Genomic DNA, 24,109 nt, shown 5'->3' with positions numbered 1-24,109 from the left:
TGTTTATGGAGGTTTAACGTCCCAAAGCGACTCAGGCTATGAGAGACGCCGTAGTGAAGGGCTCCGGGAATTTCGACCACCTGGGGTTCTTAAACGTGCACTGACATCGCACAGTACATGGGACTCTAGAATTTCGCCTCCATAGAAATTCGACCGCCGTGGCCGGGATCGAACCCGCGTCTTTCCGGCAAGCAGGCGAGCGCCATAACCACTCAGCCACCGCGGCGGCTCCCCTAGATATGCAGAAAGCTGGATAGTTCCTATTTGTTGTTTGGACATCAGGCAACAGCACCTATCCAACACGTTACCCTCTGTTTTGAACGCCTACAAATTAAATGGTTTTGATTTATTTTCTTGTTCTCAGCAGAATATCCACCTTATGTATAGTGCATAATTTTGGATACATTATTATTCTGTGATTTTGTCTTATTCTCTGGTTTGAATTTTAACTGGAATTTCTTGTTTGATTATGGCTAGATTATTATACCGAACGTTAGTTTCAATTACTGTGCTAACTTGAGTACATTTTTTATGTGCTTTTGTGTTGCTTTTCTCAAAATAAAAACAAAAGCAGGGGCTGCGGGCTGGCCAAGCTTCCTGCGAGCAGCTTTTTTCCCGCCGCCCTCCCATCTAAATGTATGATGGCAAACAAACATTATTAGTTTTTCAATGAGCAAATTTCACAATATGAGCAAACAAAATGCTTCCTTTAACACGATTTTTGCGGTGTTCCCCATTCCAATTTTACTTTCCCAATGGCAACATTGGGTGCGACCAGTGAAAACAGTTTATCTGAGCACGTCGCGGAATTTGCACACCATGATTGCCTGTTCGCTGTAACTCGTTCTTGCCAGTGCTAGCAGCGCCGTTTCCATGGTTACAACTACTTGGACGCCCAGCTGTCCAAGCGATACTTCGCCGTCACGTAGACGGCGCAGAAGGGGTCATTGATGAATGGCCTTCTCTGACTTATCCGGACTTGAGCGCGCGATACTGCGATGGAGTGACGACTTGCGCGGGACACTTTTTAGCATAGTGCGTACCGCTACACTGCGCGCTCTTGTCAGGAACGTGGCGCCATCTGGCGCCACCGGCCGGCCATCTTCCACAAGTTGACAATATGCATTGGTAATTGTGAAACGAATGGCTTTTTTTTTCTGTCCTTCCTGAGGACCGAAACACACTCATGTAGAATGCAATGGCTGGATGAGATCGATTCCGCCAAGCCCTTCTCAGATACATCGATGTACACTGTGCTGTGCCTCAAGTGCTGTGTGCTAGCTAGGTCATAGATGTTTGCAGAGATGTACGTACAAAGTCCTCCGATGCAAAACATTAGCCAGAGCCTCTGGTGGTGTTTTTTTTTGCTTGCTTTGCAGTGCTTTTATGTAAAGCATACTTGTTGGTTTTGTTGATGTAATATTAAACGCAATAACATGGCAAAATATGTCTTCATTTATTAACACAATTTGCTGTATATTTACTGTTACTGTTTGCCCAATAATCAAGCTCCCTCCAGATGATGTAAAATTTACTGCGGAGAACCGCCACTATGTTGTGACAACATCAGCCCTATGAATTTCTTTTCGCGAGGTTATTAAACATTAAAAACTGGAATATACGCGGCACGCCCAATGCTAATGCATCACTACAACTCATTCTATGCAACCAACAGCCAAATAAATGCACTGAAAATGCCTCTAAGCGCAAACTGCACTAGTTGATGTTTTGTAACACTGGAAAGAGGACGGCGTCTAGCAAAGTTAGAACGATAACGGGAATAAGGGGAATAGAGCTGGGCTAGTTGGTGGTTTGCAACACCTTAGAGAGTAAGGGGCCGACTGTAGTAGAACGAATGTCACTCAGCGTAGACAGGCGGGCTGGTTGGTGGCGTGTAAATCCAGAGGGAAGATGAAGCCCATTGCACTAGAAAATACACAACTTTGCGCACGCAGTTGGGCTAGTTAGTGATTTGTAAGGCTGGAGTGAGCACGGGGCCTAGTACACTATAAACGATATCGCTTAATGGAAAGGTGCTGAATTGTTTGCTGTTTGTGACATTGGAGGGAGGACGGGCCTTATGCAGTAAAAAGAACATCACTAAACTAGGTTATTAGGTGGTTTGTAACAGTTGAAGACGGTGCCCATTCTACAGAAAGATATCACAAAGCATAGACGGTTAAACTAGTTGATTTGTAACATTTGTAGGAGGAAGAACCGAATGCAGTAGAATAAATATCACTAAGCGGAGATAACTGAGCTGGTTGGGGGTTTCTAACTCTGGAGGGAAGACATGTCTCATCGTACTACAAAGGACATCAATAGGCGTCGACAGTTGGTTTGGTTGGTTGTTTGCGTCAGTGCAGTGAGGACGGGGTCCAGTATACTAGAATGGATATCACTAAGGGGAAAGAAGGTGAGTTGGTGGTGGTTTGCAACAGTCAAGTAAAAAAACTGTTCATTATAATAGAAAGAATATCACTAAGCTAAGACCATTGGGTTAGTTGGTGGTCTGTAACACTGGAGAGCAGGGCCAAGTGTACTAGAAAGAATAACGCTAAGCACATACAGCTCGGAGTCCGTGTTGTCGACTCTCCTACTGTGCCTGTGTTTTTTCTAGTTGTAATTATGTCTCATAGTACTACAAAGTGCCATGAATGTTTGCCAACGGGTGCGCGAAAAATGGCTGAGCAATAAACAGTTGCCAGAAATGAAAATAAATTTTTCCTTTGTGATTTGCGTTTTCTCGTTCACCTATGAGAAATGTAAATGAATTTCGCTGTTGACATACATATTCACGGGAAAGAATACGGCATTGTACCATCCGCAATTCGTAGTAAGCGTGGACGGGACAGCGTTTGTGTAGCGTGGCGAATAAGATGTTGGCCTAATCATAGCTGTGTAACGTTCTATATTTCTTCCTTACATCTCGAAGTTTTTAACAGCTTTCTTTTCTCTTCTTAAGTTTGCAACAGGACTGTACATATTACTTAGCGTGCACTATCGCAGTGTTTCAATTATCTGAGTTAAGATCTGGAACACTGAAGGGCATTTGTTGCAAACATCGGTGTTTATATATTGTAGCGCTTGCCGTTACAAAGACAATAATGCAATAAAATAGGAAACAAAAGATCTACATAGAGAAGTGCCGTTATGTTCACTGGGGAAATCGATAGTTTCGTTCAAAACGCCATTGATTGCTCAAATATTATTATTAGTTTACATTCATTCAAGCATATATCCATAAGAGAGTACAAAGAAAGGCAAACATGTTCCGCATTGAGCAATAATTGCAAGTGTCAATGGTGTGCGTACAATGTTTTGCACGGCATTCCCTCGAGGTGTAGCAGGTGTATGTTAACAAAGCAATTACTTGTTTCTATCAGTTACCCACAAAAATGTCCATAAATGGGCTGTAGGAAGAAAAATAAAGTAGAGTAAAAATTTCTGTGATGGAACTGTACGCAAGGAATTATTTCTGTTTTTGCCTAATTGCAGGCACAACTGAAATCTCTGCCGGCAACTTTGCACGTTTTTTTCCCTTTTTTGCATTTTTCGCTTGACCATTCAATCGCATTCGCTAGCAAAGGCAATCTGGGCCGCATTGCGACAGACCTGACACCGATTTGCAGCCACGTCGTGAGCGCGTCACGTGAGGGAATAATATCAGTGTCCGGGGAAACCATAGATGCCCACAGTAATGGTCACTTGTAGACATCCGGGTAAAATCATTAGTAAGAAGAGAACTTGAATAGGTTACTACCTGCTGAAGCCGAAACATTATTCGCAGGTGATTACAAGTTATCTGGAAGACAAGAAAACTCCACAGCGGCCGATATACACATTCATGGCGTCTACGTGGTCCCCAGACTTTGACGAGGTGTCAGCTTTGGACGCATCTGAGTTATTTCGGTGAGCACTTACCATTTTTCCTTATTGTACGCAAATACATGCCACTTATGAGCTCAGGCACTGGGGCAAGTTAGAGTGGATTATTTGACACTTCTGAGAATAATTCTGCGCAAAAATATTGCAGAATGGATCGATTCTTGGACTTTATTACAATATTAAAGAGTGCTTCTCTTGAGCTTGTCAGTACAATTGGCTCCAGCACCCCAAGTATTCGCAAGTAAATCTCTGTTGGTGAAGCTGGTACAGGTTTTAGGCAGGAAAGCAGCCGAAAATTAAAAAAAAAACTGCAATTCTATATATGTTAAATAAACAAAGGCTACGTTATGAAGGCTCTCACCTTGAAGGTAGGCGTATTGCGCATCGCTCACACATTTTGCTCTGGAGCTTCTTCTAGTCGCTTTCGCTTTGCTTTCGGTTAAAACTGCTGCGCTTACAATATATTTTCTTCTAAAAGACACGGTTCTTCTGCCAGTATGCGCAGTTAATATCTGGTTAGATGTTCTGGGTGAATCCCTAAATGAGGAGAACAATTGCAAAAATGCAGTATTTGCTCATGAACATCCCCCTAAGCGCTGTCTAACGGCTACAGAGCAAAGCTACACAGCGTTCTCGGAAACTTCGGAGTTGAAGCAAAAATTGCCTTGGACAGTAGTTAACATTTACCATAAATGACTGTAACACTTGAAGCTCCGTCCTCTACAAAGCATGTGGGAACCATTTAAAACTACTGTTTGCACTGATAAGTTTTATTAGTTATCATTGCCGGGCGTTGCACTAGCTGGTCCATCAACCAACCATTGTCTTTTGTACCCAGCAATCGCCTAATATCCTGTATCGCCGCGAGTTGAGAAATTTAAGAGCTAATTATTGGCATAATGAACTTCTGGGCTAGTTGGTCCGAAGTGTTAAAGGGTAAAGAGAACCGCGGCTGGAACAGGACGTAGGAAGAGAAGTGGATATAATGAGAGGCACCTAGCAACTGCGGTTGATTTGAAAGAGCGCTGTCCGGCAGAAGTATGCGCCTGCGGAAACCATATCAACATAAAGAGAGGCCAAGATGAGCGCACATGGCACATTTCAGATAAAATTACCATGAAAACATTGTAGCTACACGTTTATGAAACAAGTTGCCAAATAGCATTACGTCCTCAAGTTTCCTCTCATTTAAAACTATCTTAGGAAAACTGGCATTACTTTCGCTGCAGGACCGCACTAAGTAACCACTGTTTTTTTTGTAGTAACCAGTAAGTACTTTATTTTATCGCTGCCGATTATTCAATAAAATTTGTGTTTATGCATTTCTCTTGGTGTTTTTTATTCTTCTCTATCGCTCAGACTGACAAAATATCAGAAGTATAATAAAAGGACACCTTCCACAATTCTGTTCAAGTTCTCATGTCACACGTGTATAAAGATATAGATGTGCCTATTTTCGGTCAATTAACATTGGATTGATTATTGAAAGGCACAACGAAAAAAAGGCATCACTATATCATCGAGAACCCAGTCTCCTTATCGAGAAGAGCCACAGAAGGCCCACAAACACAAACCTATCTAATCTAACAAAACCTATCTAGTTTATGCGAGCATACTCCTTCTAAAATTTTCCTTTCTAACCTATGTATTCTCGCCTCGGTTAAAAGTAGCTTTGTTCAGCGTAGGGTAGCGCCCTTCGCCTTTCCTGCAATGTGTTGGGCGATTGGCGCCATTGTGCAGTTTCAAGAACCTTAATTACTAACACAGCCAGTCTTTTAAGCAATGGCCCATCTGGGCGATGTAAACTCGGCCTCATCGCAGCGGAAACTGGTGCACAACCTCCGTGACACATCACACAAGCTGGTACTCCTGGTTGGTGGCACTTGCCGCCTTGCGCTGACCGTCCGCGCACGCGCCTACACAGTTAAGATAACTTTCAGGGGGCTGGAAAAACTACTTGGATTCCTTGCTTACCCGCCACCCGCTTCATGTTATGGGCCAGCTTGTGTACATAAGGGACAACTTTAGTGGACCTCAATTGTTTCAGAGGGACCGCCGGAGCCTTCCCGCGCACCTTATTCATCAACGATTCAGTGACTGTTTGAGGGAAGGGTGGTGGAAAACCTGACAGCTTCGACTTATCTACTCCCCCTGAAGACTTTCCGCTGTCTTGTGCTGGCAGGATATCAAAAGAGTTGATCTCAGGAGGTCATAGCTATGTCTGTCTTAATTAGCTTTGAGTGGGAAGAAAGAAATGGTAAAAAATGGCCTTCTTGGAAAACGGCTTATTAAAAAAGCACACATGGTCATTTCCATTAAAGGAAGTGTTTATTATGAAAACTGTGGTGTCCGGCTTATCGCCGTAGTCGTAATGCGCAGGCGCGCAAAACAAATAAAAGGCGTTCGCCGCAACCAGCGCGCAGGCTTATCTCGACCAGCCACGCACCGACGAACATGTGGCAATAAACGTCGCTTCGCCGCTGGAAACTTGTTTGTTCCTTCGCATGAACCACGCTACACTACAACTGGCGGCGAAGATGGGATTTCAAGACGTCGTTCTTCAGTTTTAAAGGCAAGTGTTTCTTAAATTCGCTCGGTGAAGAAAACTGTCTTTTTGCAGTGTGCGGAGCCTGTGACTGTCGTCATGACTGGGACCGAGGCAGCAGTGACGCGCTTTGCTGGGTGACTGGGCCAGCTGGAACCCTTCGACGAGTCTGCCAGCGATTGGGCTTCGTACGAAGAGCGGTTTTCGTAGTTTCTGGCTGTCAACGGAGTACCCGACAGGGTCAAGGTACAGGCCTTGTTGTCGAAGTTATTAACTGCTCCAGAACTGCCTTCTACGAAGTTTCGAAAACCTCAAGAAAGTTTTGAGCGACCACCTGACCCCGAAACCGTCCGTCATTGGAGAACGAGCCAAGTTTCACCGGAGGTGTCAACGAGAAGGCGAGTTATCATCTAGTTACGTAGCCGAGCTTTGTAAACTGTCGCAATCGTGCGAGTTTGGAAGCGCCCTTGATGAGTCTCTTCGGGACCGCTTCGTGTGCGGCTTACTGCGAGAAGATATTCAGCGAGTGCTTTTCAGGCAAGAAAACAAGCTTACGTTCCAGAAAGCGGTGGAGCTGGCTCTTGCAATGGAAGCGGCTAAGAGTGTTGCTGAGGCACGTGGCACCGACACCGCAGTCGGCGATGTGCACAAGGTACAAGCTGAAGCGCGGAAAACATGGAAAAGTTGTTTTCGCTGTGGTTCGTCAAAACAGAGGAGTGAAGCATGCCCTCCCTTGTACGCAACCTGTTTCAGTTTCAACAAAAAAGGTCATATCCAGAGAGCCTGCCGAAGTAGTAGTAAGACTTTTTCTAAGAAAAAGCACATGAAAAAGAATGTGAACATGCTGACGGTTGTGTCGCGGAAAGCTTCCACCCTCAGTATAAACGGCGTGTCGGCCGCTCAGAACGACCCTGTCACCGTACAGATGACCATCGACGGCGTCTTGGTGAACATGGAGCTAGACACTGGTGCGGCTGTTTTCGTCATGTCAAAGACGCCGTTCCGCCAGCTCTTTCCTTCTGCTGTACTGGAGCCTACAACAGTGAAACTTCGTACCTACACCGGAGCACTGGTACGACCCCAGGGGGTCTCTTCGGTCAACGTGCAGCACGGCGACCATTCTGCAGTTCTTCCACTCTACGTCGTAGACAACAAGACACCACCTCTACTGGGCCGCCAGTGGCTCCACGCCGTCCGATTGGAGTGGGCGAAAATCTGGAATCTGAACAACATTACACTTCTGCTCGTATCAGCGTAAAAAAGAGGCTTGACGCATCGCTGGCGAAGTACCAACCCCTTTTCAAAGACGAGCTAGGCACGATAACGGAAGAGCGCGCTGAACTTTATCTTAAACCTCATATGAAGCCGAGATTCCTAAAGGCCAGGAATGTTCTGTTCGCGCTGCAAAAAGCTTTCGACGCTGAACTGGCTTAAATGAAACAACTGGGAATAATATCGCCGGTTACGACGTCATAATACGCTGCGCCTCAAGCAAGGTGGTAGCATACGGATTTGCGGCGACTACAAGACGACAGTTAACCTTCTTCCCTGGAAACATGTCTGCTCCTTCGCATGAACAACGCTACACAACAAAAAATATAATCTTTAAGTGCTTCAGTTCAAGGGTGACATTTCGAGATGGAGAGCAGCGCTTAAAAACATCTTGCACGTCGCATACCACTGTTTCATGTATCTCTTCGTGGTCGTCACACAGCGAAAAACCATGGGCTCGTGCCGCTGGTCCCTCTGAACTATTGCCCGCTAGGAGGTGTGCCTTATGCGTAGAAGCTGCAGCGGAGATCCTGGAGAGGCTGGCGGGAGAGCAAGGCATCGCAGTAATTTTTTCAGCCCCCTGCAAGTTATCTGAACTGTGTAGGCACGTGGCGGACGGTCGGTAAGCGCAGGGCTGCTTGTATTATCAAGTACCAGTATCTCTACTTGCGATATGGAATGGAGTTTGTGCACTAACTTCCGCTGTGATGGGGCCTAGTTTGCCCCGGCCCAACGATCCAATTCTTAAATGACAGTCTGCGTTGCCACTTTAGGTCGTTTAAACCCGACAATGGCGCCAATCACCCAAAACTTTGCGAGGAATGCAAAGGGTGCTACACTGAGCTAAGGAAGCTACTTTCACCGGGAGGTTAAAGTCAAGGTTAGATAGGGTAATTTTACAAGCGGCAGGCATGCAGAAACGTTGACTAGACATTTGTGTTAGCGCGCCTTGTTTGCCTCTTATAGATGTGGAGAATCGCTTCTGAACATGAGTGAGGCGCTTTTTCTTTGTGAGTTTTCCTATTTGCCTTTTTGCTAATTGTCAGTCATTTTATCTGAATTCTTCCAAAGTCGTTTATCTTGGCCTTTGTCGGTTGTGATGCAGTTTGCGAAAGCGCACACTTTTGCCTGGCCACGTTATTTCTAATACACATTATTTGCTAGTTACCGCTCGTACTGCCTGCTTCTGTTCCGACGTCTTGTTACAACGTCGGTTTTTATTACCGTTTAGTTATTAACTTCGTGCTCCTATCTTCTTTGCGTGTTGTTCTCCCAGCACGGTACTGATGCCTGACCTGTTCATTTCGAGGGCGCACCTTTACGATCAAGACAGCGCATTTGAATACTGCAAGATCATGCCGGCTAATTTCTTGAAGCCGCCACCCCAACCACCAGATACAACTGTCTACTTCTTTAGCATGGTGAGAGCACCAGCATTGCTCTTTTGATCTTCTATGCATCACCGTTGACCTTAGTTTGCGCACCGGCTTTATCACTGGCGAGCGGCAGGGTACACCACAAGCGCTTGTAGAGATATATCTCATTTGTAGTTCTCAGTGTTCATCTTGAACCAAAAGGCGAAAACTTTATGCCCGCTAATGAGAATGTCAGCTGAAAACAGTCTCAAAGGTTTATTTTTCTAATGCATGCAGTAATCGCGCAATATGTTTAGACACGTACTGAAAATTCTGCACGTTTGTCTCGCTAGAGCGTTATTTTCTTAAAACGACTTCCGCTAGAGGTACCGATTTAAAAAACAGCATGGGAAAAAAGGTGAGGGAGAAGTAAAGCACGAGTAGAAGGATACTATATACTTCACTACTACACACTCACCTTATATGCATTTCAGCAGCATACCAAAGAGCTAAAGTCCAAAAAAAAAGTTCACAGGGCGCTTTACAGCTTACGTGCCAACTTACGCGGTGGCTCAGTGGGTATGGTGCTCGCCTGCTGACCCGAAACACGCCGATTTGATTCCGGCGCGACAGCCGCATTGCGATGGATGCTAAATTTCGCAGGACTGTGTACTGTGCGATGTCAGTGCACGTTAAAGAACCGCAAGTAGTCGAAATTTCTGGAGCTCTTCACTGCGGCCTCGCTCATAGCCTGAGCCGCTTTGTGACATTAAACCCCCGTATACCGATTGTCCCACCCGCCGCTGTGGCTTAGTGGCTTCCATGGTCTCGATGGTGGCGAAACGTAAAAGTCGCCCGTGCACTTTCAAGATCCCCGGGTGGTCGAAATTATTCCGGAGCCATCCACTACAGCACCTCTGTTCTCCCTTCCCTTACGGCGTGGTTCAGGTGTCCTCCTATACGTGAGGCAGATACCGCTCCATTTCCTTTCCCCCCAAACCAATTTTCAATTTCTTCGTGAGCATTCGATCTGGACGCAGGTTCCGCGCTGAGAAATTACTCAAAGCCGCAGCTCCTAACGCTGATTCCATAAATCTGAATACATAAGTGTGAAAATGAAACAAGCGGTGGTGGTGGGGCTGAAATTTTTTTTCATTCTTCACGGTCGGCTCGAATACATTTCGGAGTCTGGACCCACTGCGTTGGCTCAATGGTTAGAGCACTCAGCTACTCAAGAGGAGCAAATTAAATTAATAATCGGTTTTGGGGAAAGGATATCGTGCTGCATTTGTCTCACAGCTCGGCGGACACCTGAACCGCGCCGTAATGAAAATGATAAAGGAGAGACTGAGAGAAGAAAGAGCAGCCATAGTGTACGTCTTCGGAATAATTTCCACCACCTGGAAATCTTTAACGTGCACGGATATCGCACAACACACCACACGGGCGCTGGAGTTCCCGCATTAGAACCTAGCCGCAGAGGCCGGTTTCAAAGGAGGCGAAACGCAAAAGGCGTCCGTGTCTTTTGCGATCTCAGTGCACGTTAAAGCTCGCAGGTGGTCGAAATTATTCCGGAGCTCTCCACTGCGGCTCCTCTTTCTTCCTTTCTTCTCTGAGTCTCTCTTTTATCCCTTCCCCTGCAGCGCGGTTCGGTTGTACGCCGAGATTTCGGACAAACACCGCGATTTTCTTTCCTCAAAAAAAACGAAACTTTCAAGAGCCTAAGAAAGCATAGACTTCCATGTGCATATGTCATCGGCTTGAATCCTTATCACAAGCTAGCCTGCAACTTTTACTAGCCGATCTAAACTATATTCAACGAGTAATCGGTTTAGCCCAGACGTAACGCGCTCTACAACCGATGGTTGCTGTAGTTCGGTGCGAATTAAGTCAGGACGACTGGCACCAGGTTGAGGTCAGCCAGTGGGGGTATAGATAGACGAGCGAACATGCACATGATTTTTTTAAATTGGCAGTGTTCGGCTTGCAGTGGGCGTACTTCGGCCGCTTGATGGCGTCTCTTTACTTATCTTTGAACCGCTGGGATTTTCTGTAGCAGTATGAGTACACACACGCACCAACACACTAAGGTACTAGGCCGCTAACACACGCCGTCGGCTTTTCTCGTAATGAGACTAGTGAGACCCTAATAAAGAGTACACATTCACCTACGATTCCTTCACACTGTGGCAGACGGCTGAAGCTTACATTGGTGGGCAGTATAATCATATCAATATATTAAAAAAACCCAACTTTATGGAAAGCTATGGAAGCAGTGCAGTGTGGCAACTGTGCAGAATTTTCACATAAGAGTGTTCACCACACTGACTCTGCAATGCCTTCATTACTGCTCAGGTTTCCACTCAGTCAAATGGTTTCTCGTAAAAAATGAAGGCTATATGTAGGGGTTGGTAACATTCTGCGCATTTCTCTATCACCTGATTGATAATGTGAATATGATCTCTTGTGTCTTAGGTTACCCTGACTCTATTAGCGATTACCGTACTAAACGCCTTGTAGGCAACGAACAGTAAGCTGATCAGTCTTTAATTTTTCAAGTCCTTGGCATCTCTTTTCTTATGAATTTGAGATGATGTTTGCGTTCTTCCAAGCCTATCGTATGCTCGAGGTCAAGTCATTGCGTATACAAGGTGGCTAGTTTTTTCTAGCACAATCGCCTTCCAATCCTTCAAGATATCGGCTTTTACCTGATCCACACCAGCTGATTTACCTCCTTTGAGTTGCTTCGAAGACTTTCTTTATTTCCACTTTCGTGAGCTGGAGAGATATCCCATTCCTGTTCGCTACTCCCTCTTTCATTAACGTTCCGATTGCATCGACTGCTGCATATACTTGGGTAGAACTCTTCGGCTCATTTAGCTATCCAATCCATATTGCTAATGACATTACCCTCTTACTCTCTTGGCCCAGAAACATATAGTTTTTACGAAGGCCGCCGCTTTCAGGCTTCCTCTTTTCTTTAATATATGCTGAATGCTGTGTATATTAAAGTTCCTTATGTCAGCTACCTTTTGCTTATTATTGTTGCTGCCTCTGTCAGTTCTATTCTAACAGTAGGGTTACACGCTTTCATGCTCTGGCGTTTCTTGATCAATTTTTTCGTCTCTTCAGAAAGCTTGCAGGTATCCTGTTTAACCATCCTACCGCCTACGTCTACTGCGCACTCTGTAATGATTGCTGTGAAGTTATAATTCATTGTTTGAGCGTAATAATCATCAATAAACTCATATAATACTCCAATGAGGAAGGCTTTTATGCAGGGAGACACAATCTCGCCAGTGATACTGACAGCTTGTTTTCAGAAAGTGCTCCGAGGCCTGAATTGGGAACAGTCAGGGAGAAGTGTTAATAGAGACTACCTAAGTAATCTGCGTTTCGCTAACAATATTGCCTTTATAACTCACTTAGGAGATGAACTGGAAAGCCCAATCAGTGAGTTAGTCAGGCAGATCAGAACGGTGTCTAAAAATTAACATGTAGAAAATCCAGGTAATGTTCAACTGTCTTGTATGGGTATATCGGATCACAATTGGGGGCGAGGTGCCGGAAGTGCTGAGGTGATACGTGTACTTAGGGCAGGTAGTGACCGCTGATTCAGAGGCAATCATAAGACGGCGATAAATCGAATAAAAAGAACGGGGTGTTGCGCATATGGCAGGTTCTCTCAGATCATAAAGGGCATATTACCAAGGTCCCTCAAGATAAAAGTATACAACAGCGTATCTAAACGTGGACGCTAACCCAGCGAGCTACGGAAAGAAAAATATAGGTGGTCAAACTTACTCCAGAGACGTATTTGTTCATTTCTTCTTTCGCACCTCCTTTATCTCTTCCCCGACTACGCGGTTCGGGTGTCCACCAAGACATGTGCGACAGTTACTGCATCATTTCCTTTCATCAAGACCAATTTGCAGTTTTTCCTATGTTAAGGAACGGGAAGTGGGCAGAGGGGTTGAGAGAAGAAACGGGAGTATTCTATTCGAAATCAAGGGGAAGAAATGGGGTTGGGCAGGGCATGTAATGCTGGCCCTGAAGGGTAACGAATTAGATTCCAAGAAAAGGAAAGTGTGGCAGAGGGCGGCAGAATGTTAGAAGGGCGGATGAGCTTAAGAAGATTGCGGGAATGTGGTGGCCTCTGTTGGCAAAGAACAAGGTTCTTTGGAGAGACCTGGGAGAGGCTTTTGGCCTGCAGTGCGCGTAGTCCAGCTGATGTTGATCATTAAAAAGTTTGGCCACCAGAGTTTCGCATTAACACCCTCACTGTCTTATAAAATAGAGCATGAATGCAAACAGCACTCATGAAAGCTTGAAAAAGCACAAATCAAGCACTACATGCTAATGCAAACGTGACGAACTATTTTACGTGCGAATTCGAACGTAGTGTCACCAGATACATATATCACAATGTGTGCATAAAGGTCACCCTCCCCACCCATTCCTGCCCTCTAAATCCCAGTATTAGAGCCCCCTCACTTAGTGGTAGGCAAGAGGAGTCGGTTAAGGCGTGTTTCTTCTAAGTCATTCAGTGAGCGGGTCTGCTCGAATATTAATTCGAAAGAATTAGATGGCTTTGATGACGTCGAAAATATCCGCAAAATGTCTCGCCGGAAGTTGGCCCCTCTGACGTCACTAGGTATGCTTGGGTTATGGTTTATGGGGGTTAACGTCCCAGAACGAGTCAGGCAATGAGGGACGCTGTAGTGAACGGTTCCGGAAATTTCTACCACCTGGCGTTCTTTACGTGCACTGACATTGCACAGTACATGGGCCTCTAGAATTCCGCCTCCATCTAAATTCGACCGTCGCGTCTGGCATCGAACCCTCGTCTTTCTGCTCAGAAGATTAGCACCGTAACCTTTGAGATACTGCGGCGGCTGACGTCATTGTTCATATGCTGTCGTGAGGCATGTAGGTCATGAGACATTAGCATAAAATAAAGAAACTAGGGTCTAGGTGGGAACGGTATCCGGGTTGCCGTCGTGCAAGACGGGGGCACTGCCACTCCGCCATGACACTTCTACGTTTGAAGCTGAATAATGGCGCGTAGAGAGAAAGAGCATTGTGAGCACGTTAATTACTTATGTTGGAATCAAGCCAGTACCAGGTTTCTTCCGTTTCCGCTTAATTTACACCGTGCTTTGCCTGCATTGGTAGGGCCATCATATGGCACCCAGTGAAGTTCCATCCTTACCTTTGCAATGTATGGCGCTGGCCCAGTAGATGGCGCAGGTGGCGGATCGCAGCTTTCGAATTAACGCACTTAACGATGCATCTCGGAATTTCGATCGCGAAGCTGTCACGTCTCCGGTGCATGCTAATCAACAATGGGCGTCTCGTGTATGCTGCATCCGCGCCCATAGGAGGTTTTCACCTTACCCGAGCATAAACCGTTTTCGTGTGACACATGTGGACTTTCCCAAACACATTTTAACAGTAGAAAAATCCGCGTACACTTTGCTACCCTTTAATCTTAGGACGGCTTTCAGTTCGGGAGTAAACCAGTAAACAACTTTGTTAGCAAGCTGATGTCCTTATCTCGGCGTTTCCGAAGCATCATCCCTCTTTAAAAAAATGCCGTACCAGTGCAGCAGCTAACACTTCAAGCTTTTTGCGTCCCGCAATTCATTCTATTGTTCACATCTTGCCTTATAAGGTCGCCTTCCATATTCCAGCCGCTGTTTTCTGTCAGAAATTTCGACAGGACAGCAAGGTATTGTACAGGATACATGCTGTGCATTTTCATCGTGACGATAAAGAGTTTTATTTCTTGTTTATTACCTTTAGAGGCGATGCAAGCGCCAAGACGGCCGACCTAATTCGGGGTAAAAAACACAAGTTTCATTTATGCGCCTGCGCATAGCGTTTTGCAGGATATGTAACGCAATCTCCATTTTGGACGATTGTTTTAGGGGATGCTTATTTGGCGTGGCTTTTGCTGGTTTTCCCGTTTCTCAAGGAAGGCAAGCGCAACCGCTTTAATGATAATGGCAGAGAACCCAACTTTCTCAGTGAAATTTAGCTGCGGTTTCAAGGAACACTCCCTCAGTACAAAACTGAATGAAAAAAGTTCAGCAGACCAATAAAACAAATATTTCTTTTGCGCCAATCAGATGTTAGCGGCGCTGATAGAAGGCTTACATTAGAGCTCGAATGTGCGCCCGTGCCCCCGTGCAAGGTTTAAGATATTGTTAATTATCGTATATTGGCAACAACAGAATGAAGCAATCGCATTTGATGAAAATAAGCGAGGCGCATTCAACAAGGAAATTTTAACTACTACCGTCAATTGCCCGCTCAAAAAATCATTGAAGTAACACGGTGGTTAGGGCTAGTTGGTTGCAGTTCATAATGGAGACAAGTTTCGCAGCATGAATAAAACGCACACAGAAGACAAGGAACAAACAAGACAGGACTGTGCTGCACTTCCAACTGATTTTATTTTATGAATGTATTTAAATGACGAGCTTTTTCAAATAAAATCAGTTGGAAGTGTAGCACAGTCCTGTCTTGTTTGTTCCTTGTCTTCTGTGTGCGTTTTATTCATGCTGCGAAACTTGTCTTCATTACAAAAAATCATGTTGTGGCATCGCAAGGTGCATGGAAGTTTCAAATGTTAGATTTATTGTGTCGGTAAATCAGGAATTAAAGATTCAAAGTACGCTGGACTCCCGGTATGAGCCCCGTGCCTTGTGCCCCAGCGCGCAAGCACAATGTGCCTGAGGATAGAGGGACCACCTCAAGGATAGCTAATTAGCAGAAATTCCGGACAGCAGGCAGACAGTGCCGCGAAGCCAATCCACGTATGGATGCCGCTCGACCATGGTTTTTTTTACGTCACGCTATGTTTTACTATTGAGATCCATATGCCACGTGGTGGCAGCCAAGGGAACTAGAAGCGCTTTTCCCGATTACCTAGAGGTGTGCGACGGCAGCACAGGTTGCTCTGAGAAACAAGGCTATGCTCTTGCAGACCTCGGCAATCCAGCACATCGCGGACCTGGACAAGCTTCGGGGTGGCGGAGTACAGACTGCTTCCCTGTCCCTGTCCGTGGGGTTGTACGGACGCTGGTACATCGTCCAAACCGACGGCTACGAACGCATAACACAATACCACGTGGGCGACGTGTGCTTCCAGGCGGAAATACCCCATCAGCGAGCCAGCATCACTGAAGTGAGTAGCTGCCCACGTCAGCGCGGGGTCATCATTATCAGCCTGACTAGGCCCCCTGCACAGAAAAGCCTGTCCAATATATCTCCAATTAACCCTGTCCTGCGTTAGCTGCGACCGCCTTTTCCCCGAAAACTACTTAATCTCACCCGCCCACCCGCCGCCGCGGCTCAGTGGTTAGGGCGCTCCGCTACTGGTACGGAGTACCCGGGTTCGAACCCGACCGCAGCGGCAGCATTTACATGGAGGCGAAATGCAAAGGCGCCCGTTTGCTGTGCGATATCGGTGCGCATTAAAGATCCCGAGGTGGCCGAAATAAATTCCGCAGACCTGTTCTACGGCACTTCCTTCTTCTTTCACTCCCTCCTTCATTTCTTCCCTTACGGCGCGGTACAGGTGTCCGCCGAGATGTGAGACATATACTGCGACATATACTGCGCCACTTCCTTTCCCCTAAAACCAATTTTTTCATCCGCGGACCTAACTTTCTACCGCCACTTGCTCCGCTTGAATCAATGAATGAATGAATCAATCAGTCAGTTTATTCTGAACTGCAAATACAATATACAAATTCAGGCCTACCGAATCCTCATTGGGCTTGTATTGGCAGCGCCTGGCAGGTAGCGAGAAGTCGCGTGCGGCGCTTGCAAACTAATAATAAAAGAAAGCAACAGAAAAGTAGAAAAGCAATATAACATTGAACACATAACACTTTGCAGTTAATTAGAATAAACGCTGAATCTCGTAAACTGCATTAACAACACTAACATGAAAGGAACGACGAGACAAAACAGGCGGTAATATAAGAAAAATTTTAAAACAATGTTAAAGATCTGATGAAAACAGATAAACGCAATAATTCTTTTAGATTACAATTTGTACTCACAAAAATGCACTTGACGGCAACACATTTAGCGAGGAAGGAACGTAGAACACACGAGTTCTTTTACACGAGTTCTTTTACACGAGTTCTTTTACAAGAGTGGAAAAGCGGGGAATGCTGTATGTCTATCCTGGTCTGAGAAATCTACTCGGAACATGCTCAACATTATTTGCAATTTGCCAAAATATCTGAGTACAACCGTTTCAAATAGGAGAGCATTAAAGTTCCGGAGTCTTAAAAAACTAGAAACATCACATTGCTTTAGACGTTGTAAATCCTAAGAATTGTCTTTTTTTTGCAATCCAGTCCGTAACTCGTAAGAGCAATCGGTTGCGTTGCCTTCGCATTACATGCCCTGCCGACGCCCATTTCTTCCTGATTAAAAACAGGGCGACATTAACCTACCTTTGTTTCCTGACCCATTCTGCTCTCTTCCTGCCACATACTTGTACTGTTACACCTATCATTTTATTTCCATAGCTTTAGACTTTGTCCTTAAGCTGAACCCTTTTCGTTATCCTCCACTTTTCTTCCCCATGGGTGAGTACCGGTAAATACAGCTGATATACATATTTCTCTTGAAGAATATTGGTAAACTGCGATTCTTTATAAGAGAAAACCTGCCAAAGCGCTCCACCCCACTTTTATTCTTCTAGTTATTTCGCTTTCGTAGCTCGGACCTGCGGTAACCGCCGGCCCTAAATAGTTTTCTCTTACCGATTCCAAAACCTCACTAGTAACTACCAATCGTAAACTGTTGTTGGGATCCCAGACTCTCCAACGTTACTTTGGTTTTCTGCAGCTTTAATTTTTACTCTCTGCTGTTCTCAGCCTGCCGAGCTCGATAATTCTGAATCCTCTTAGTAGGAAAGTCGCTAACTGGCAAGATAAACTGAAATGACGGACCAAACATTTCCAGTAAACGCTAGTTCCTGTGTTCATCTTCAAAACATGCGCCAACAACGAGAAGAACATTGGCACTAGATTGCTGCTTCCGCGTCGCTTTCAGTGAATAGGCCCCACGGTCGTTACGATCGTAAAATAACATTTGGGAAGTTAACCACAGTAGCGAACCACGATAACAATGTTTGCTTATCATGGTAGAAAGCCCTCGCGAACAAATCTATAAAAATTTTGAAGCACACTTAAGACTGCTTATGTTCTGTGAAAGCGAAGTCATTACTGTCTCATCATGAGCGTTAGACGTAGAACCAGGTTGCGCACTGAGAAAGAAAACGGAAGACACGTCTCCAAACGCTGATTCCACAATCCCTGATTCCACAAAAGCCCTAGTGAAATACTCCGCCTTCCCGTTTCGAATATCAGTCGTGAGCTAGCCTCCATCCTTAGCAAGAAACAAAATATTTGCAACAAGAAATCTTATGACATCTTTCGCAACGCTGTACGACGAATCGTTGAGTCATATTTTTGAAACACAAATTGCTTTTGACGATAGGAAATGGTTGTGCTTCCTGGGGTTTAACGTCCCAAAGTGAGTCAGAACATGAGGGACCCGTAGTAAAGGGATTTGGAAATTTTGACCACCTGGGGTTCTTTAACGTGCGCTGGCATCGCACAGTACACGGGCCTCTAGAATTTCGCCTCCATCGAAATTCGACCGCCGATGAAACGAAATGGCGCCGTATATGACGGGGTAGCGCCTGAGCAGCATATAATTGAAGCTGCATATGCTATCGGGTCGAATCCCTGCCGCGAGCTAGCCTCCAACTTGACTAGCACATGTTTCGAGAAATCGTATGAAACCGCCCGGAACGCTATACCCAAACGATTGCGTCAAAAGTTTGGTGCGAATATAGCTTTAAAACTGGCGCCACATGGCGATCCCACAGTTACGGCGTACGAGCATGTGGCTTATCGGAGGAGATGGGGAAGGTGGTCGCTCCTGATATCCGTTGGGCATGCCGTCGTCGCACTGGCCGCTTCGGTGCCTTACAACGGCTGTTGCGACACCATATCTATGGTAAAATCTCTCGGCTTCACCACCGGTCGCCAGCGGAATTGCGCCTATCGAGACACCACGCCGTCCGCCTTGTCTGACAGCGGGTCTACTCGTACAGACTAGCTAGTCTTCACCTTTGAGTCGTTGTGTATGCTTCTCATCAGTTCCCATTCACGAAACTGCTCTGCTCTATAGGTAGCAGCAGATCGTGTCAATTCTGAGGTTATATTCTCGGAGAGTGTGGAGTCGCTCCGCGCTTCAGCAATCAAGTTGTTGTGACGTGTTATCTCGCGAAAATATATCGGTGTTTTTACCTCTGCGGCACCGCTCTGCCGGAGAGGGCGTTTAAGAGCTGACCACCACGTGGTTCTTTTCACACCACCCAGTCAGCCCAGTTCATCGATTTAATGTCAAAAAAGGGATGGAAAGAAAGAGTTTCGCAATGAACACCACGCATATATCACCACAAAGGACAATTACTTCCTTTATAATGAAGCAACCGACAAGAATTTCAACACATCAAATGAAAGTGCGGAGGATAGCGCTGGCGTAATTATTAATACCTCGTCGAAACACGCGAAACGATGGCACGAAACAATGTATGCGTAGCACGCGTCCAAAACACCCGCTTTGGACAGGCCCTAAAACAGGCTCAACCTTCATACAGACGACACGTAGAAAACATATTGCGTTTCCTACGTGCCAACATGCACGCATCGTTTTTGGTAGCTTAAATTCTTTATTCTTAAATGGCCACCATTGTGGATCAGTGCTTATGTGCTGGCCTGCTGACACGAAAGACGCAGATCTGAATCAGGTCACGACGGTCGAATTTCAGTGGAGGCGAAATGTTTCAGACCCGTGTACTGTGCGATGTCTGTGCACGTTGAAGAATCCCAGGCGGTCGAAATTATCCGGCGTCATCCGCTACGGTGTACCTCACAGTACGAGTCACTCTGGGTCATTAATCTCTGTAAACCAGAACAAAAATTTATTCTTAAGCGACACTGGCGGTGCAGGAACGCACGTGTCATATTCCTGCAGCCTAATATTAAGCGTTTCCAGTATCTATCTTTGAGCTCAGATTGTTTCGTTTCTGCTGTGGAAATCTTGTACAAAGCCGGCACGCAGTTTTAACATTGTCTACAGTGATGCGGAAAGTAACTAGGATTCGAAACATTCTTCCGGAATTGTTTTGTTCGCGTGCCCAGCCAATCACGCATCTGCCGGTCTGACCCGTATACACTCTGGCACAGGAGATGTGTATGTTGTACACGACACGTGTGGAACATCCAAAAAACTTGGTTTCATGTATGACAGTGCAGACGTTAAAAATAGACTTTCTGTGTTTGCTTTTAGAAAATCTAGAACCAGCCCAGGTGGCTTACTGGGTGCATAGGATACCACGGTCTCAGTTTCTTCGGGTTATGTAAGATGCCTTGCAATTAGGGCATAAGTTCGGGTTTTTTTTTTTCAGACAAGCTTTTTACGAGCCCCTGACATTGTACTCGATGCGGCCTTAAAGACGAGAGCGCTCTTCTTGTATTTAGCTATGTTTGAGATGGTCTTATCATCCTTAAGCTTGCATCTGGTGACACGCTTTGAATCATTGTAAACAATATGTGTAATGCCTTTGGCGCCTTTGTGGGGGCTCTGAATTTGACCCATCAATGCCAAGTGACAATGCGACTCAGTTTTTATATTTAAGCTAACTTTTATCGAGGGTCAGTGCTGCTCGTTCTAATCACCCGCAACTAAGAAATTAGCCCTGATAACCAGGCTATCGTCTGTTTTCCGCCGGCCACTAATCTTCCTTCAGCTCCAGGTTGTATTAAGCTTTAATCAAGAAGGTATAGTGTGAACGAAGAAAAAATTCAAAGGAAAATAAACATGGCGGTCGTCCTGCGTTTCCGCAAACTATCACGTTACATAGAAAAGGAGCAAGGTGTGATGTAAATACTTCTTTCTTCAACATGCAAGTTTGCTAAGATATGCTCGATGGTACAGCTGATGTAATAAACCACCTGCAAGGGTAAACATGCGGCCGGTATTCACGAATTAACCAATCCGTGAGGCACTTCGTGGCAAAAGCAAGAAACGGAGCGTGGCTATGCAAAAGTAGACACTCCTCGCCACATCTTAATGAAAATCTGTTAGCGGAACGCTCATGGAGTCGCGAAACACACAAAAAGTGAACAGACTTTCCCGCGTTTCGCAGTGCGTGTCAACATAGTGATACTTCGCTTCATAAATCACCTTCGTGCTGTAACGACCGGCACCAGAGGATTTGATGAACTTCAAATTCACACGTATTGGGATAAATTCACGCCGGCAATACCATTTTCGCTAGTTGGGGTGGCACGATTTCGTCTTTTCTGGTATCTAATATTTTCTCCCGGGGCACCGCGGTGACTTAGCGGTCATGGCACTTGGCTGCTGACCCGAGAGACGGAGGTTTGATCTCGGTCGTTGTAGTCGAATTTCGATGAAGGCCAAATTCTTGAGGCCCATGTACTGTGCGAAGACAGTGCACGTTAAAGAACCACAGGTAGTCGAAACTTCCGGAGGCATTCACTATGGCGTCCTTCATAGCGTCAGTCGCTTTGGGACGTGAAACCCCACCAAACCATAAAACATATTTCCTCCCAAAATTCTTATCGTGCTGAACTCCGGTTCACCTATTCTGCTCGAGCTTCCCTCTGATATCACAACGTCGCACGCATAAACAGCTACTACAGCTGTGATCATGCACGATGGTTCGACGACACATTTCTCTCGGGAAGCTTGAAACACAAACGATAAGGTCGGGGATACAGGGCGAGGAATTTGGGCGACAGGCCAGGTGCTAGAGGTGTCCTTAGTCAAACAAGAAAGCCGATACTGAGGGTCATAGGGGATTGACCAGAACCACGGCGCTCTTTCTGTCGAACGTAGGTAAAAGAACGGGCGAGTTGGCGACATTCTTCGGCATGCTTTAGGTTTCGGAGGCAGGAGCGCAGTCTGATGGTAATGGATGGTAAAGGAAGAGGGGGGGGGGAGACGAAAGAATAGAGAATATCCTGTGATATACTGGATGGTGGGGGTTGTAGGCGTACGTGACGTACGCAAGTGGACAAGGTCCCTGTTAGTAGGGTCTAGATTGATGCGCATGGTCATATCACCAAGCGTCCGGTTAAACCGTTCGGTGAGGACGTTGGTCAGATGATGGTACGTCGTGCAGCCTCTCTGAGCTCAGACGTTTGTGTGGCCGTTGACGGTCGGTACAGAGCCAGGCAGCAGCGCGCACTCAAAGATAGTACTGCCCCTGCCGCGTCGACACGTAGTCGTTGCAGCAGAAAAACTTAAAATCGGCGCTGACAACGCCCGCTTGTAATGAGCTCATTTGCTCAAATGTTTATACGCTGCTCGTATCTCATCAAGTATAGAACCAGAACTAAACAGTGAACTTACGCGCACACACGTCGTGTTCGGGATGAGCCTCTTTATTCAAACGGGGGTAATCTGCATGAGCACATACTTTCAAGATCTTGAGCACCCTTATGCGCCTTTCTTGTCTTGCACTGAGTGACGTTTTTTTATTTACTTTAATTCTTAATACCGTCAACCCTCATTCAGGGGTCATTAAAGAGAGGGAAAATAAAGGTGAAAAAACTGCATATATATATACAAGAATGAACAAGCCTCTTCGAGCATGCCATACAAGAGAGTATAAAAACGCAAAGCAATTCACATCACCGCACACATGCCTGCTATAACAAAAGAAATATTTGACAGTCAGTTACGGGCATATTCATGAATGCATTCACGAATGCCGCTACACGTGGACATTCAGCAACATGAGCAGGCAGTTTATTCCAGTGCTCAATAGCATCCGGAAAGAATGAGGAGCGAAATACGTTAGTTCGGCTCAAGGATGGCGGAATCGCTTTGTGGCGATCAATGCGGGATCTCAATCAACCCAGAGGCTGCAGATAAATTTCTTTTTTAATGTTAATTCAAAATTGAATGATTTGTTGCAGTATTTTATTCTTTGCTTTTTACGTATTCTTTCTAAGGTCTCTACACTGCATGGGTTTAACATCTTCGTTACCGAATCTGTTTTTCTATATTTTGACCAAATATACCTCGGAACTTGGAGAAAGCACCTTGGCGCAAATAAATTCGCGTACACAAAAGAGACGAGCAGACAACGGACAAGCGCCTCTTTTCTCCTCGTCCACTCGTTTCTTTTGTGTATGTGAATATATTTGCCCCAAGTTGATTTTTGAAGTTCCAAGATGCAAAACCAACTATCCCGGCAACATGCTCTCCTGAGAAATATATTTCGCTGCACGTCTTAGCACCTTTTCTATTTGAGTTGAAAGATTATTCTGTTTAGGTGTTTAGTAAGGCAGAGACTTGGGCTAGTTGGATATTGTTTGAACTCATATTTTTCTAGCGCTTAGTGAACACAAGGGACAAGAACACAAATACACAGGACGTACGCTAGTCTTCAACTGTAGTTTAATCGAAAAAACATTCAATATAAGACATCTCAATTCCTGATATTCACACACGCGCAGTAGCAACGCCACGTTTCAAGAACAACTCTTTTTTTGATAGATAAACAGATGGGGTGCTGACACATTTTGAACCTTCTTTATCAATGCACATAGCTTCGAAAATTTCCCGTTCCGATTGCGTTTTTAGTGTTCCTAGAATGCTTGTTTCATGCAAGATTGGTGTGCAGGGTACAGGGTCAGGGTCGCCAGGGTACCGTTCGATGAGACAGCGTTTGCAGTGCATCGCGAGATTCCCCCCCGCCGATATGGATTCTGTTGCCAAGCGGTGCTCTCTCAGCCTTTCATTAACGCATCTTCCTGACTGCCCGATATAAGCCTTGCCACAAGTGAGCGGGATTTTATAGACAACACCCATTTTGCATGGTACTAACTTCCTTTGGTGGTTCTTAGTGCACATTGGCTTCCTTGCCTCGCTGTTCACATTGACCAACACATTGTCGCGCGGATTAACACTG

The 24,109-nt window shown here is 45.5% G+C and overlaps 1 protein-coding gene across 2 annotated transcripts in view; it reads left to right on the top strand.

Moving 5' to 3' along the window:
* The window catches only part of LOC144106695 (uncharacterized), a 196,239-nt gene that overhangs the window by 160,690 nt on the left and 11,440 nt on the right, over positions 1–24,109 (top strand). For both annotated transcript variants that reach the window (XM_077639537.1, XM_077639536.1), the window contains 3 exons: positions 3,791–3,912; positions 8,982–9,126; positions 16,052–16,252. In XM_077639537.1, coding sequence (XP_077495663.1) covers positions 3,791–3,912; positions 8,982–9,126; positions 16,052–16,252 — 468 coding nt within the window. The remainder of the gene's footprint in view (positions 1–3,790; positions 3,913–8,981; positions 9,127–16,051; positions 16,253–24,109) is intronic.

Source organism: Amblyomma americanum, chromosome 10 (assembly GCF_052857255.1).
Source record: "Amblyomma americanum isolate KBUSLIRL-KWMA chromosome 10, ASM5285725v1, whole genome shotgun sequence".
NCBI classification, from domain to species: Eukaryota; Metazoa; Arthropoda; class Arachnida; order Ixodida; family Ixodidae; genus Amblyomma; species Amblyomma americanum.
Note: the sequence above shows the minus strand (reverse complement) of the source record. Positions and strands in the feature narration are given on the sequence as shown.